Source organism: Micromys minutus (genome assembly GCF_963924665.1).
Source record: "Micromys minutus genome assembly, chromosome: 26".
In the NCBI taxonomy this organism is placed as follows: domain Eukaryota; kingdom Metazoa; phylum Chordata; class Mammalia; order Rodentia; family Muridae; genus Micromys; species Micromys minutus.
The window spans coordinates 27,222,777-27,238,130 of record NC_137961.1 but is presented as its reverse complement, the minus strand read 5'-3'; the positions used below and the strand labels follow the sequence as shown (position 1 = coordinate 27,238,130).

The window sequence follows — 15,354 nt, the reverse complement described above, 5'->3', positions numbered from 1 at the left end:
TGTGAATCCACCTCACCTGCCGTGGAAGGTTGTGGGAGCGGGAAGACTGACAAAGACATGCATGACTGAATGCTGAACAGAAAGCCCGAGCTAGAACCCACTGTGAGAGCACTAGTCCAGCAAGTGCAGAGCTGAGTTCCAACCCCAGTGATGAACTGAAAACACAGCAGCGAGAAGGGAACAATGAACGTGCTCCAAGCAGTGAACAGTCAGTGTTGAATGCATGGTGACTCTGCAATCATCCCCTACACTGATAATAATCTGAACCTCAAATTGTAGGGCCCATTGTACTGTATCTTCTATGAGTAGCTATGAAAGGATAAGTCTTTAAATACTTTTAAGTTCATAATAATGAACTGCCACATCATAATGTCCTATGTTGAGAACGAGTTAAATTTAAAGCAAATTAAAGTGGTATAAAACATGCTAGTGTGCAATAAGCGTCACTGAGAAATAAAAGGCAATTATAGGCAATCCTAAAGTAAAATTAGAGATCTTTATTTTATAGTTCAGTTATTGTTGAATCACTGTGTTGTATTTACCTTGTGAGGCAATGAGATATTTAAGGAAAACTTGGCTGCATTTACCATACAGTGCAGTACAAAGCATATTGCTACAGAGGAAAAAAATACTCAAACATCATTACCTCTAAATGAAATTTTGGCTACCAAGCATGTATTACTAAATTTAATCAATATTCATCCTTCTGGAAATAGAAAAAAGGCCTGAGTCTTACTTTAGAAATTGTTGAGCTTGGGAAAGAATTCGGTCTGTAAAGTGCATTTTCACATGAGTATAAAGACCTGAGTTTGAACCCCAGAACCCACATAAAAAGATTGGTGTGAGGGTGTGTGCAAGGAAGATGGAGACACACAGCTCCATGACACTTTCTGGTGAATTCCATACTATAGAAAGATCTGGTCTCAAAAAGCCAGGGAGAGGACCTGGAGGAAATGACACTGAAGGTTGACCAGCTGTCCTGATTATGAGCACACACATACCCCATTTCCACCCATACAAGAAACAGTAACTCAACCCATGCAATCCGATGTACAGCCAGCTTTGCATGTACATCCTTTTATCAGCTTGCTGGCTTTGGAACAAGAAGCAGAGCTCCTTTTCTTTTCAAAATTCTGTATCTTTTCTGAATGTTAATACTTTCTCACACAGCCAAGACATGTTCCTGTCCAACAAGACTGTACTCTTTTTCTTTTTCACTCAGGAACTGTGTCTCAAGATCCATACTGTGGCTTGTATAGATTCCTTTTGGATTAAACTCTTCTCACCAGATTAGTTGTTAAGGCTAATCTTGGTTGTCCCTTTGATACACATAAGAGGGAACCTAAACTGAAAACTTACCTTCACCAGACTGTCTGGTGGCCATGTCTGTAAGGCATTGTATCGATTGCTTATTGATGAAAGAGAGCCAGATCCACTCTGGGCGGTACAATCCCTACACACGTACCCTGGGCTGAATAAGAAAGGGAGCTGAACGGGAACCTGAAAATGACCAAGTAGGGATGCGCTCTGCTCAGTTCCTGCATCTTGGTTGGCACTGAGCTTTCGGCCAGGCCTTTCCCTGACAATAGACTAAAATCTGGAATGTGGAATAAACTCTTTCCTCCTCAAGTTGATTTGGGCCAGTGTTTTATCAAAGAAACAGAGAAGCAAACTAGGGTATTATCCATGCCTTCTCTGTGTCTCTTCTCCTCACAGAAAGCAAAGAATTTTGTCAGTACCTAATACATATTTCAGAACATAAGTATACTTCTGCTATATCCACATATGTCCTCATGACATAGTTTGTTCCACAATAATTTGGTCTTAGTATATGAGAATTAGTCCTTTTTCTTTTTTCTTGGATATTGTCAGTATTTACATTTCAGATGTTATCCCCTTTCCTCCAATCTCACCCCCATTCCCCTCCCATTGCCTTCGTTAAGGTCCTCCCTCTCCCACCTCAGCACCTTAGCATTCCCTTACTCTGGGAGAATAAGCTTTCACTGGACCAACGACCTCTCCTTCCACTGATGCCAGAGAATGCTGTCCTCTACTGCAAATGCACCTGGGACCATGGGTCCCTCCATGCAAACTCATTGGTTAGTGTTTTAGTCTCTGGGAGCTGTGGTGGGTTTGGTTAATTGATCATTTTGTTCTTACCATAGGGTTGCAGACCCTTTCAACTCCTTCAGTCCTTTCCCTAGCTCCTTCATTGGGGTCCCTGTGAAGAACTAGTTTTTTAAAAATGCTTGCAAAGGATTGCATTCAGGATTGCAAAGAATGCAGTTTTACTGGGATTTAATATGTTGTTACAGAATTGTTGAACATTAAGAGAAAGTTGTCACAGGCTGGAGAGACGGCTCAACAGTTAAGAGTACCGACTGTTCTTCCAGATGTCCTGAGTTCAATTCCCAGTAACCACATGGTGGCTCACAACCATCTGTAATGGGATGCCATGCCCTCTTTCGGTGTGTCTGAAGACAGCTGTAGTGTACTCATATAGATAAAATACATAAATAAATAAATCTAAAAAAAGAAAGTTGTCTCCAACTGCGCCATGGGAGCCTGACTTCATTCATAATGGAGATTCAACATCCAAGTCAGAAAAAGACAGGCTCTTCCTAACCAATGCCAGAAGGCACTTCACTTAAGCTAACCTCCAACAATCAGGTATTTTCTTGGTACAATGGTCAAAGCTATAAATCTCTATAACATTCAAATAATTTTGACTATAGTGTGCTGTTGACAAGGAAAACCACCCAGAAACACTCCAGAAGGATCACAGGGCAATCACAGCCATCAAGACTGGAGTTGGCTGGAGCCAGATAAAGCTAAATCCATGCATAGCATCTTCTTATCTGGCTTATGAACTCTCCCCTTCCACAATGCCCTGAGCCTATTTGGGATTTTGGCATGGCCCATGGAATGCGGCAGGGTTACATGTCTGACTTGTAAGTCTCTGCCAGCCATATGACTAATACTTCTCCAAGTGTATCCACACAGCCAGCCAAAGTAGGTTTACCTAATAGGACCAGTGTTTGTTGCTTTAACATTGCAAGATGTTTTTGTTTCTCTTTTACATCACCGACTCATCTCCTTGGTTATATAGGGCAAAATAAAGTGCCATAATACACCATGTGTTTGGCCCTGATCCTGGAGAAGTTATATTGTGAAATAAGCTGACGTCACTTCAACATGATACGAGTATCTCTATCTCATTTACGTTTCAGGACTTTGACTACCACCAGCAGATCAACTCGCTTTCTTTCTAGAAAAGTCTTCTACTATGTTATGGTTGTCTCATATGCTACAGTCCCATCCACAAATGTAAGGTCCCTCCACAGTTGTCCTCACCAGCCATACTACCTTATTAATTCTGCATGTTAGCTGTTCTGATTTTCTCCTGCCTCAAACCAGACAGGACAAATGGCAGATCATACTATAGCTGCAGATTGATACTCAAGTTCCCTCTACTGGCTCATGTTGAAACCAAGCAGTTTCAGGTCTGGCAGCCACCCACCCGCTCTTGCACTTCCTATATCTTAGCCCTGGGGTGGCCACTTAGGGTAGTCAGGCCATTTCAAAAGGAGCATAGCTTGCAAGTTAATAAGCTACTGTAAAACACATTGCAGCAAATGTTCATATAACTCATTTATAGCAGGTGTTTACATAAAAGAAGATTGAGGCCAGACAGGCCAGTTTGCATTATGGCTGCTGTAGACCTTGGAAAATGCTGGAAGCTGATGTTGTAGAAAAAAAAAAAAAAAAAAAAAAAAAAAACTGTATCTAGTTTCAGCTCCCTTCCAGAAAGTGATCAAAACTTCAGAATGTCTGTGCTATTAAGGCCAGTGTCCAACTCATGCCATCTAGTGACTGTTAACTGCATTTGCACATCAAAGTGTGTCTTTACAAATGCTTTACGCTGGGAAATAGTCCAATCTTACGTGGCCCCCTTCTTAGTCGCAGATAATGTTGCACAAGCAGAAAACCACACTAGAAAGGAAAGCACACCTGTAGTGAGAGCCTGGAAAAGCCCGTGCATGTTTAATGGTATGGAACACGGGGAGGTTTACCCTGCTCATCGCTGTCTGGAAGCAAACAGGTCTTATCCAACCAGGGCACCCATAAGAACATCACACATCAGGGCCATGTTTTTTGGGGCTGGCAGTCTGTCCCCTCGTACATACGTGACAATATAATCATTCTACCATCTATCCCAATAATCCCCCCCTGGTAATATGGTATCATCTATATTAATGGTAGTATGTAGTTAGAATAGGACAGTTCCAAGCCACCACGATGTGACTGACAGCTGGTTGGTATCAATATCCCCGAGGCAATACCTAGGGTGGCCTCTGAATTCTCACCCACCACCCAAGAGAAGACTAACTGGCCCTGTATGTGCTTGCAAGGCAATGTTGGGAGGAACACCAGTGAACCTCAGACAGCATTTACAAAAGCAAGAGCAGGGTTTGCTTTCCACTACTTTAGTTGTGTTAGGTACTATATCATCACTGGGAGAAACCATCACAGTTCCCTGTAGTCAACATCATTTTTAAATTTCCATCCTGTCTCTTCACCACCCAGACTGGGCCAGGCAGGCAGAATCCAGTATTCCTTATAACTCTTATACTGCAGCATGTCACCTGGAAACATAAATGTCTGGTATTTGCTCCCTCCTTAGATGTGCGAAGGCTGACCGAGTTCTACTTCTCTTGATTAAAGCTGTCTTTACTGCCTGGACTTTGGGTTAAAACTCCCCCCCCCCCCCCAGAAGTCTGTAACGTCTTTCCTAATAGAGTATTTGCCTTTGGTATGTTTTTAGAGACTGGGAGATTGAACATAGCTGGGAGGGACTCTGCTTCCTAGGTTCCATCAATTACTGCACTGGGACCATCTGAGAGGGAGCGCATCGGTGTGTATTTAGCACGTGCATCTATTCAACCTATTCTTGAAGGACCAGTAGTAAACAATGAGTCTGACATGAGGCCTCTGATGGCTCCCTGCAGCCTTTACCCACAGGAGTGGAGTGGAATATCCATTCCAGCAGCTGATTATGCTGGAGGGTGGAAATGCCTTGCCTTCCCTGAGAAAAGGTTATTGAGGACTTGACCTTCTTCCACAGATCTGCAGAGATGGAACTTGTTTGCAAGCAATCAATTCTGCGTCTGCTTTCTTGGACCAGACCTCATCTTTTCAGTATGTTTTGTCTCTTTTCTTTTATGGAAAGATGTACCCTTGTCCCAGCCAGACTTAGACTCTCTTAGGTTAGCAGTGGCCTTGACTACATTATAAGAAATCTTGCGCACCAATTGAGCTGAGAAGAGAAAGGAACTGTGCCATTCCTGAGAGGCATTTGGCATTTTTTTCCCCGTTTCTGGGCACTAAAAAAGGAAATCTGATTTATTAGGGCCTCAAACCACAGGAGCATAAATGGCCTGTCATGTGCCCGTTCCCCACAGAATACCTTGGGTTTTGTCAGCACTTTTCCATGGGGAAGAGGACGACTGACTGGCCTGGTGGATCTGTTTCATTTAGGCAAGCCTCCCTCATATCTAAGAACCAATCTTCCCAGGAAGTGTCAAGCATTATCTGGATGCCTAACTAAAGGCTTAGATGAACCGTAACACTGATCACTTTTCACCATAAGATATGCTGTCCTCTCCCAGGTCCCCACCTTAGCATCCGTGCAGTTCAGCTCACAGAGCAGTTGGGTGAAAGCGTTTACAACATTTAATAATTCTGCACCAGCATACTACCAGTCCTGGTTTCTAACACAGGAGGGTCTTCAGCTGAATATCCAGTACCTTTTTCTTGTACCGAATCAACGGACAGTCAAAAGTGTAACAGGTATGAGGGGTTCTTCCTTACTCCTCTCAAGGACCCTGTTTTATATCCCATTCTCAGTGTGACTGCTCATACTGACCAAACTTGTTTTCTCTTGCTGTCCTAAACCTCCCAGTTAGCTTGGCATTCTGATATTCCACTATTTCTGGCAGGAAAGAGCCCAAGAAGATGATGACAGCTAAATGGGCCACCTAAACTGCCCACAGCAACAGCCATCTCCCTGCCAACAGCAAGCCATCCCTCCCTGGGTGGGTTAAGATGCTGCCTCGAAATATCGAGTGGCTGAGAACCCTCTAAGGAAATGCTTGACATCCTTAGCCATCAGGGAAATGCAATTAAAAACAACCTTGAGATTCCACTTCACACCAACCAGAATGGCCAAGATCAAAAATTGAGATGACATCAGATGCTGGCGAGGATGTGGAGAAAGAGGAACACTTCTCCACTGCTGGTGGGGTTGTAACCTGATACAACCACTCTGGAAATCAGTCTGGCGGCTCAGAAAAATGGACATAGTACTACCTGAAGACCCAGTTATTCCACTTCTGGGCATATACCCTAGAGAAGCTCCAACATACAACAAAGACGCATGCACCACAATGTTCATTGCAGCTCTATTTATAATAGCCAGAAGCTGGAAAGAACCCAGATGTCCTTCAGTAGATGAATGGATACAAAAATTGTGGTACATTTACACAATGGAATACTACTCAGCTATCAGAAAAAAAAAAAATGACCTAATGAAATTCTTAAGAAAATGGATGCATCTAGAGAATACCATCCTGAGTGAGATAACCCAGTCACAAAAGAACAGACATAATATGCAGTCACTGATAATGGGATACTAACCCCAGAAAGCTCTGAACACCCCAGAAACAATTCACAGACTGTGTAAAGTTCAAGAAAAAAACAAAGGCCAAAAAAAGAAAATGAAAAACCATTATGCTTAATCTTTACACACCAAGAAACATCTTGTTTTACATGTACTTTATGCTCATTGTAACTAGTAAGATTTTAATGCATACTATCAAACCTTAAAAAAAAATCAAGTACTGACAAAAATGTATTGTTATACTTTTATGCAAAAATGCTTAAAATCTGTACATTTATCTTTGTTTTTTAAAATAAAGTTGTTCAATTTATAAAAAAATATCTATTTTTTCAAACATTCAAATTTTATGTTAAGGCATGTCTAAATCATGATTCTCATTCACATTTATGAATAATAAAAAGAATTATTAAAATTAAAATAAAAAGATGCTGCCTTGAACACTGCAGCAATGTTGGGATGTGATACTCGCTGACATATGGATCATGGAGTATCCAACGAGCCTTCTCTTCCCTCGTGGATTCAGATGACTACTTCAGGATTTCTTGACTCATTTCCTCAGTCTGCCGACTGCTGGTTGTTTTCTAGCAATAGTTTTGGTGTATGAGAATCAGTGCCATGGTGTTACGTAACAAGAAACAATATCCAGGATAAGTAAGATGGCTCTGCAGGTTCTGCAACTGGGACCTACACAGTGGAAGGAGAGAATCAGCTCACCTTTTGTCCTATATATACACAAATCACTTTTTGTTTAAAAAGTAGGCAGATGTAGAATTGAGGTGCAGTTTATTGTGGACTTACTGACAAAAGGAGCCCTGCATGACTTTAGAAGTTGGTGGGTTCCAATGACATAAGTCGCAGCGAAAATAGCTCATAAAAGTAGTCAGAGCAAAAGCGACTTCATCCAAGCCAGAATGCACCTGGTTTATCTTAAGCTAGCATCAGACAGACCCATTCAGGTTCTAGAAATAGAGATCAGTCAGTCATTGCAATGCAAATCAGTGTTATTCTTGGCAGTTATGGCAACTGTGAATGAAGATGGTCCGGTCAAGGTGAATCCATGACTAGTTTTATTGTTAACACTACCCAGTAACTAACCATCGGGGGAGACAGAGTTCATGGAATTAATCACCAAAAGGTTCTGTATTAAATAGCTATGTATCATATACAGAGTCAGATCAAAGATCATGAATGTTTAAGGCACTGAATAAACACCGAAAGGAAGCTGTCCATTCCTAAGCAAGTATGCCGCTCTTTCTGAGTGATGAGGCACTGAACAGTAACACACTGGAGCTAAGGAGAGTACAGAGAGGCTGTTGCAAATGGATTAAAGTTTGAGGCCAGCTTGGCCAAACCCCACCTCAAACCCCAGAAATAAAAGGTAAAAAGCTCTTACATCAAATGGCTTTGAGATGTGTTTTTGGTTGGGTGAGCATACCTGAGTTTATCTGTTTGTCTCTTGACAGTAAGTGGTTGGTACGTAGCTGTACCTAAGTCTGGATACCCTCCCTTTTGTAGAATGTTACCCAAACCCACACTTCTGCAGGCTTCTACATGAAAAGCTTTTCTCAGCTCTCATTTTTTTTACTAACATCAAACCTAGGAGTTCTTCTCTCTTCCTTACTCAGTTCCATTCCTTCAAATTTAATTTGCCATTCCTCTTTTCAAAATATGAGACCCAAATACCAGTCACCGGCCACCAGACATTACAGTCACTGGTCATTTTCAGAGCATCTTTGGTCTAGAATCCGTTCATTGAGGGATCTCAATCCTGCTACACAGCCTCTCATAGCAGAGGGTTTAGTCATCTATCAGCCCAAAGCTCTACAAAGGACTCTGATACAAACACACATCTGAGCAGTCTTGGCCTTTTATACCCAGCAACCAGAAACTTCCACATAGGCAATCCAGTGTAACAGTCAGTACAAAATATTGTTTACTCTTTAACATCCACTTATCTTTGTAATTACTGAAGTTCCCCAGGCTTCAACTTTCCTGGGAAAACATTCTTATTCCACACCTGTGGTGGATACTAATAAAATGAACACATGTAAAACACCTAGGGTGGTGCTTGGGACATAAACTGCACTTTGAACAATTACTATTCAAAAGACAATCCAGACACAGATAGTTATGGAATTGAAATCTAAACTCCATTTCTCCAGATGTAAATTACACACATCTTTATAAAACAAGAAAATAGAAAAGTGGGCTAATGTGTAAAATGGAAGGATTTTATTGTGTGACATCGCATAAGAAACCATATTTACATCAGCCAGCCCCCAGGAAACATGAGTCAGTACGACGGATTCACATATTCATTTTGAATGGAAGGAAGATGGTTTTAATTGCATTTTCCAATATAATTTGCAATGATTAGAACTAGTATGTTCTCTTAAACTTCCGAATTGAACCAAAAATAAGTAGGTTTATTCCCTGGAACTGGATCTGAAAAAGTGTCCAAACTTTCCATCACCTCCATCTTTGCTGTTCCACCTGCCTCCCTCCATCACTAGGCTGGCTTCCTCTCAGCTTCCACATCATTTCCAGTGGTATCTACAGGCAAGTCTGTCTCTCTGTCTGATTCCTTGAGAGAACATGGACAAGCCCGATTCCCAAGTCCACCCTGTCCTCTGGAAATGTGTTTGATTTTGGCACTGCTGAGCGTCTGTCCTAACTCAATGCCAGTCTCACAGGAGTTAGGAGGGCGCTTTGCTTCAGTGTCTCCTACACAGAACAAACCATCCTAAACTGGAAAGTAAAGCTTAATATTGAATCATTCAGGCCACATGATCAATACTGTTGACACATAAGGAACTATCCATACATAAATTTTTAAAAAATTATATGAACAATCCTGAAGAGGCCGAAGAGTTATCCAAGTTACGGTCCTCACCTCACAGTAACTTGTATAATTTAATGCACGAAAAACAAGGACACAGAGCTTGGAAGGGCACCTAGAAAATTGTTTTGTGATTTTCTTCATTTTGATTGTATTGCTTTCTTGTCTTCAGGAGGAACGATTTTGACTTCAAAAGTAACGAAGTATTTGAGAAGGGAATTTACATCCTTCAGTTCTAAATGATATTTTTGGGCGATTTTCTCAGCAGTCCATGTTTCTGGAGAGAGTTTATGGTTATTGAGAAGGGTCAGGGCTTCTACAACAGTAATCTTGCCTTTGGGAATGTCCATGAGATGCTTGTCAAAGTGATCTATCGGCTTTCTGAACTCCTTCGGTTCTTGCTGTGGTTCCTCTTTTACCTAGTACCAAAAAAAGGGGGCTTTAGGATAAAATATTTACATCTTCCATGACTCTTAAGTCTATACCATTTCTTTTCAAATAAATACATACACACTTCTCAAAGTTTGCTTTTTCACTGGAGTTCTCTTTTCCTAACTATAGTTTGCTATAACTAAGAAAGCCTCTAGAAAATTGTAACTGACTGAACACCATGGAAGCACACCACTGACCATTACCGACCCAAAATGTGAGACCCAAAGTGCTCTACAATCCACAACTCCTGAACTCTGCCAGGAGGTCCCAAGTAGAAAAACACATCTAATTTGCTGTGATAGTCAGCAGTCAAAATGCAGGGACACTAAGAATAACCCATCAACTTACCTTCAAGTTGTTTAACTTGTATATGAAATACAAGCAAATTTCATAATTAAATTTGGTTCCTACCACAAAGATGCTTCATAATATACATATAAATATTTCGGTCCTAAGCAGCAGCTCAGTTAAGAAAACTTCAACTTGTATATGAAAAGAATGAGATTAAAATTACACCTGTTTCGAAAGAGCAGCATTCTGACAGCCTGTAACAGTTTACTAGAAAACTGTTTCCCAGCCTTCCCTCACGGGGAAACTGTTACCTAGATGTACATGTAAGATGAGATAAACCTTTTCCTTTCCAAGCTGCTTCTGCTCAGTTTTATCACAGCAAGATAGCACGTGTGTGCGTACTCATGCATGCACACACACTTAAGGGTGCACACGCACTCACTCATATACATTTTCAGACTTGGTCCGAGCATCACAGGCACCCACAGGCAGGTGGATCTTTGAGAGTTCCCATCTAAGCTTAACCTCAGCCCTTGTGCCAAGATTCCCTTTCTCTTTTCATTTTCAATAGGCCAACATCTACATCTCTCTTTCTCTCCCCCTCCCCTTTTACTTCAATGGCTCCCCAAAGCCCTTCTATAAAACTAAAATTCCTTGGCATGGATTTCATGCTGCAGCCATCACCCCAAGCCCCCTTCAGTCCCCTTGTCGCATACCCTCTAAGCAGTCTCCCACATGTGCCCATGCTACCTTCTTGTTCCCACTTGAATCTCAGGCACTCTCTTCCTCATCCACTTCCTAAATCTCAAAGCGTCTCTCATCTTCCAAACCCAGGTTCACCCACCTTCCCCTCCACACAAACAGATATGACCTTTCCGTTCAGTATTCATATTAGTCACTTGACACCAAGAACATAAAATTTCAATAAAACTTAACATCCTATTTTCACTTAGTAGAAAGGCAGAAAAATTTTTTTACAAATTCCACATAAACATAAAATATTAAGAAAACAAGAAACTGAAAAACTACTTTCTAGCAAAAATAATAACTAGTTATGTGGGTAGCTACAAAATAAAAATCACCTATTTCCCTAGGCATTAAAATGAGGGGAAGAAAATTTTACTTAATAATAACAACTTTCTCTCTTCTTCAAAGACTAAACAATTAGAAGATCTTTACCTTTTTTAAGTTAAACTGTGAATACAATCTAATTATAATCGAATATAAACAAGGCTTACTAAAGACACTGACAATTTGATTTCTAAGTTCATTTAGAGGAAAGTAATTTGAGAAGAGAAAAGGAGCTTTTTTAGCTCATAACTGTCACCAGGATGTGTCATACAGCTTTATTGAGATAGTATGGGTCTAGTGGTAAGAAACAAAAACAGTACCAATAAATCTATAAACAGAAGTCTGAAAATTAATAAATAGGTTATATAGGTGGCTGACACCTATCCAAAGAGGTTAAACTGATCACTTCTAAATACTAAATACTAAGTATAAAATCAAATAAATATCTTTACACAAAAATCACACACACACACACACACACACACACACAAACACACACAAACCCATGCTTAGCATAAGTGAAAACTCTAGTTCCAAGTACTGCTCATCTTAACAATAATATATTACCACTATCAACTGATGCCTCTTTTTTGCATGAGAATGTATGGTAACTGAATCCTACAGTCACTATTAAATTATGGATATTATATAAGTAGCTGTAGTGGTAATCTTTTGCTTAGTATTAGACAATGTGAAAAATGTTATAATGCTAAAGAACTTTAAGAGCTGTGGCTGGAGAAACTTCCTCATTGTTTAATCTAACTCTTCACCTTCCAGACTACAACTTCAAGTCACACTCCAGGCCCAAGGTTAAATGTCACTTCCTCATCTTCCTGGGTCTGTAATTACACTAGAATTGTATAAATGCTCACCCACGTAATGTCTGTGGCCTCACAGAATACATAGTCTGTTTTCATCACTACACATAAACACACCTGACACATGAGATATGCCCACCATTCCAGCATACTATATTAACTTACATATAATATTCCATATCCTGTCGGGATATATCCTCAAAAATACGAACACGCCCCCAAACTCTGAGGCTGTCAGTAGGAGCATCTTAATTTATAGAATAAAAAAAAAAAAAAAAAAAATAGTTCTCAAAGTCCTATCGCTAAGTACTAAAAAGTGCTGTAACCAAACCTTACAACTTATGCAATGAACGAACACGGGTTCATTCAATCAATCCTTTCACGGGTCCTTCAGCATATCCTAAGTATCCAAGGAGCCAAGCCATGTGTCTAGATAGCTGTGCTTTACACTGACCGCCCCTGACACACTTTGCACTTTTACCCGTGGCCCTCTTATGCTTGAGCGCTTCCCCAGACTTCCAAAATAAACTGCTGACTTAATTAACGCATACATTACCGGCAAGGAAGGCGCCGGATCTTTGGAATCGACATATACTTCTCTTAGTAATGAGAGCAGCTTGTTGTCTTTTCTAGAAACTTCTTCTTCGATTTCTGGATACTCTAGGGAAAGAAAAAAATGCCATGATTTCTTTTCCTTTCTTTCTTTCTTTCTTTTTTTTTTAAAGAGAAAAATCCCTAAAATCGTAAACACGTATGACAATCTTAAAAAACAATCATCTGGACATCTAGGGGCAAACACTAGGGCGAGACTCTGCGCGCATTGTGCGCAGACCCCTGGAGAGAGCCCGGGCTGCCTTGGGCGCCGGGATTCCTTGCAGCTGCCACCACCGGGGATCGCGCGGGGACGACCTCAATGTCACCGGAGGACAGGGAGGGGCCGCACTCACGACTCAGGTGCTCCTGCAGGAGGCTGCGGGTGGAAGGGTGCTTGGGTGCCATGGAGGGCTTCCTCTTGCTGATCTCCCGCTCCGCTCGACTCTCCACGTTGAAGTTCCTGAAGGCGCGGGTCACGCGGGCCCCCATCTCTACACCATGATGCCCTTAAGTAACTACGCACGTGGGGAGACACCGGCGCGGGTGACCTCTGTGCGCACGGAGCATGCGTACACCAGGGGTCACGCACTGGTAAAACGACCGGGACGCGCTCATCGCCCCCTAGCGGCCGGGAGGACGCACGCTGGACTCCGCCCCGTCCCCGCCCTTTCCACAGGGGCGCATGCGCGGACATCTCGGGCGTTGCCAGGGACGCCGGCCGCGGACCCGGGAGTCTTTAAGTAGAAACTGACAGGAACCCAAGGTTGCAAAATCCCGAGTAGGTAAAGTCTGGGTCTGAGATCTTCCAGCCTCTTCAGAGAGCAGAGCGCAAGGTCATGGTGAATTTATCTGCCTTCTGCTTTTGAGAGACGAAAATAGAGAATATCTGTCCTCAGCCGCTCTTCCGTTTTGACAGCTCTTATTTTCCTGTCCGCTGCCTGGGGCATTCCTGAGCCAATTTTATTTAGGTTTTGTTTGTTTGTTTGTTTTAACTCTTCCACTATCTTTGCATACCATTTTCCCGTCCCTTTGTCCCTAATGCTACCAATTTTAGGCTTTCCTCCCCCTTCTCTCGTGATTACTAACTTGATGTACTCCATAAGCACCAGACCACCCTGCTCTTCTCAGTCCCATTTCTCACCTGCCTCTCTGAGTCTCAGTAATCTTGGGAGACCCTCCTGTACCTTGGACTTTAATGGTGTATTTGGAAAAACATTAACGTTACACAGTCTATCTTCCTTTCCCTCCTCTTCTACCCTCCTTCGTCTCTTCCTTTTCATTTCTGAAAGGATTCAATGTGATTGCCCCACATGTTCTTAAAGCCAACCAGAAAGAAAATAAATTTCCGAATTAATGATATTTCTCTCGGACCGTGATTGTGAAATCTATTAGAGATCTTAGCCTGGCTGATTAAGTAAAATAGAGTGGTTGTATCTAACCAATTTAAAGCAAAAATTAGGGATAGAGGTGTTATTTTTAAACTATTATTAACTAGACTGCTTCATAACAGAGAAAAAACACTAGAGGGGTAAAGTTCTTTCTCACTGTTGCTTTTTGAACCTTTTTCTGGTGACTGCTTTATTGGTAGTTGGGATATAATAGATGCTAAAATGTGTTCAGTGAGTTAATTTGTGAGTTATCCTGAAGGTGGCAGGCTGCTCCAAGATTTCTGAGAGCTTTTAAACAAGTTCATAATTGGGTGAATTTTTGAAAACCAATTTCTCTGGGTGCCAAGAAATATCCCTTGGTCTCATTAAGTCTGCTGTGTGCTCTAAGAATTAGAGTGGCCATTCCACTCACTGCTGCTAAATTATTTTAAACGTGAAAATCTAATTTTCATTTGATTCCACCAAACTTAGGGTAACATGAAGGTAACCTTACACGGGAGTTTCAAGTGAGTCCCAGACAGCAGAGAATACAAAATTAAAAGATCTGTGAATTTCTACATGCAGGCAAAGCTTGGGTTTGATGCTGAAGAGACATTCTCAGGGGAACCTAGTGCTTTATCTAGCCCTGGCCTGGGGTTACTCAGACCCTTAAAGACCAAAACAAGGCAGACAGGCTTCAACAGAGTCCGCCTTTGGCTACTGTACTTTGGTAATTGTAGTTGGAACAAATCCTGGACCAAACATGTGTAATTTCAGCTCCTCTTTTCAAGACTTACAAAATAACAGGAAGTCTGAACTTAAGATTTTCCTTCTGGCTTCTGTTTAAGGGTTGAAAGCAGATGCTCGGGGGAAGTCAGAAGTATGCTTTTCTCTCGGCCAAATTGGAATGAGGCTGATAGCTGATAATGGAATGATAGCAAAGACCTCCAAGTATCTCCACACAGTAAAATGCTAGTATTATTTTTTGAAAAGAGACATTTTTCTTTTGTTTTGTCTCATGCTTTTTTGCCCAGATGGTGCTAGGATAAAGCAGGTGTTTATGCTAAGTTCCGTTTCAGTCGCTGACTTGTATGCTGTCTCCAAAGTGTGACAGTGTTATTGAACCCAGGAAGGCTGGGACATGGGTAAGAATTAAGGGTTTAAAATGCCATCTGCCTTTGCCTGATACTCACAGCAGTCAGAGTCATCGGGCAGATCCTCCAAGCTTTTCTCACTGTTGTGTAGAAATTTCCCCCTGGTGGA

The 15,354-nt window shown here is 41.6% G+C and overlaps 1 protein-coding gene across 1 annotated transcript; it reads right to left on the bottom strand.

Moving 5' to 3' along the window:
* Positions 1-8,889: 8,889 nt before the first annotated feature.
* NDUFAF4 (NADH:ubiquinone oxidoreductase complex assembly factor 4) lies at positions 8,890-13,256 on the bottom strand. Its single transcript, XM_080938624.1, has 3 exons — positions 13,078-13,256; positions 12,687-12,790; positions 8,890-9,937 (listed from the first exon to the last, which is right to left on the bottom strand). Exons 1-3 carry the CDS (start codon positions 13,211-13,213, stop codon positions 9,659-9,661), a joined length of 519 nt encoding a protein of 172 aa, XP_080794750.1. The 5' UTR covers positions 13,214-13,256; the 3' UTR covers positions 8,890-9,658.
* Between the last annotated feature and the right edge of the window lie 2,098 nt (positions 13,257-15,354).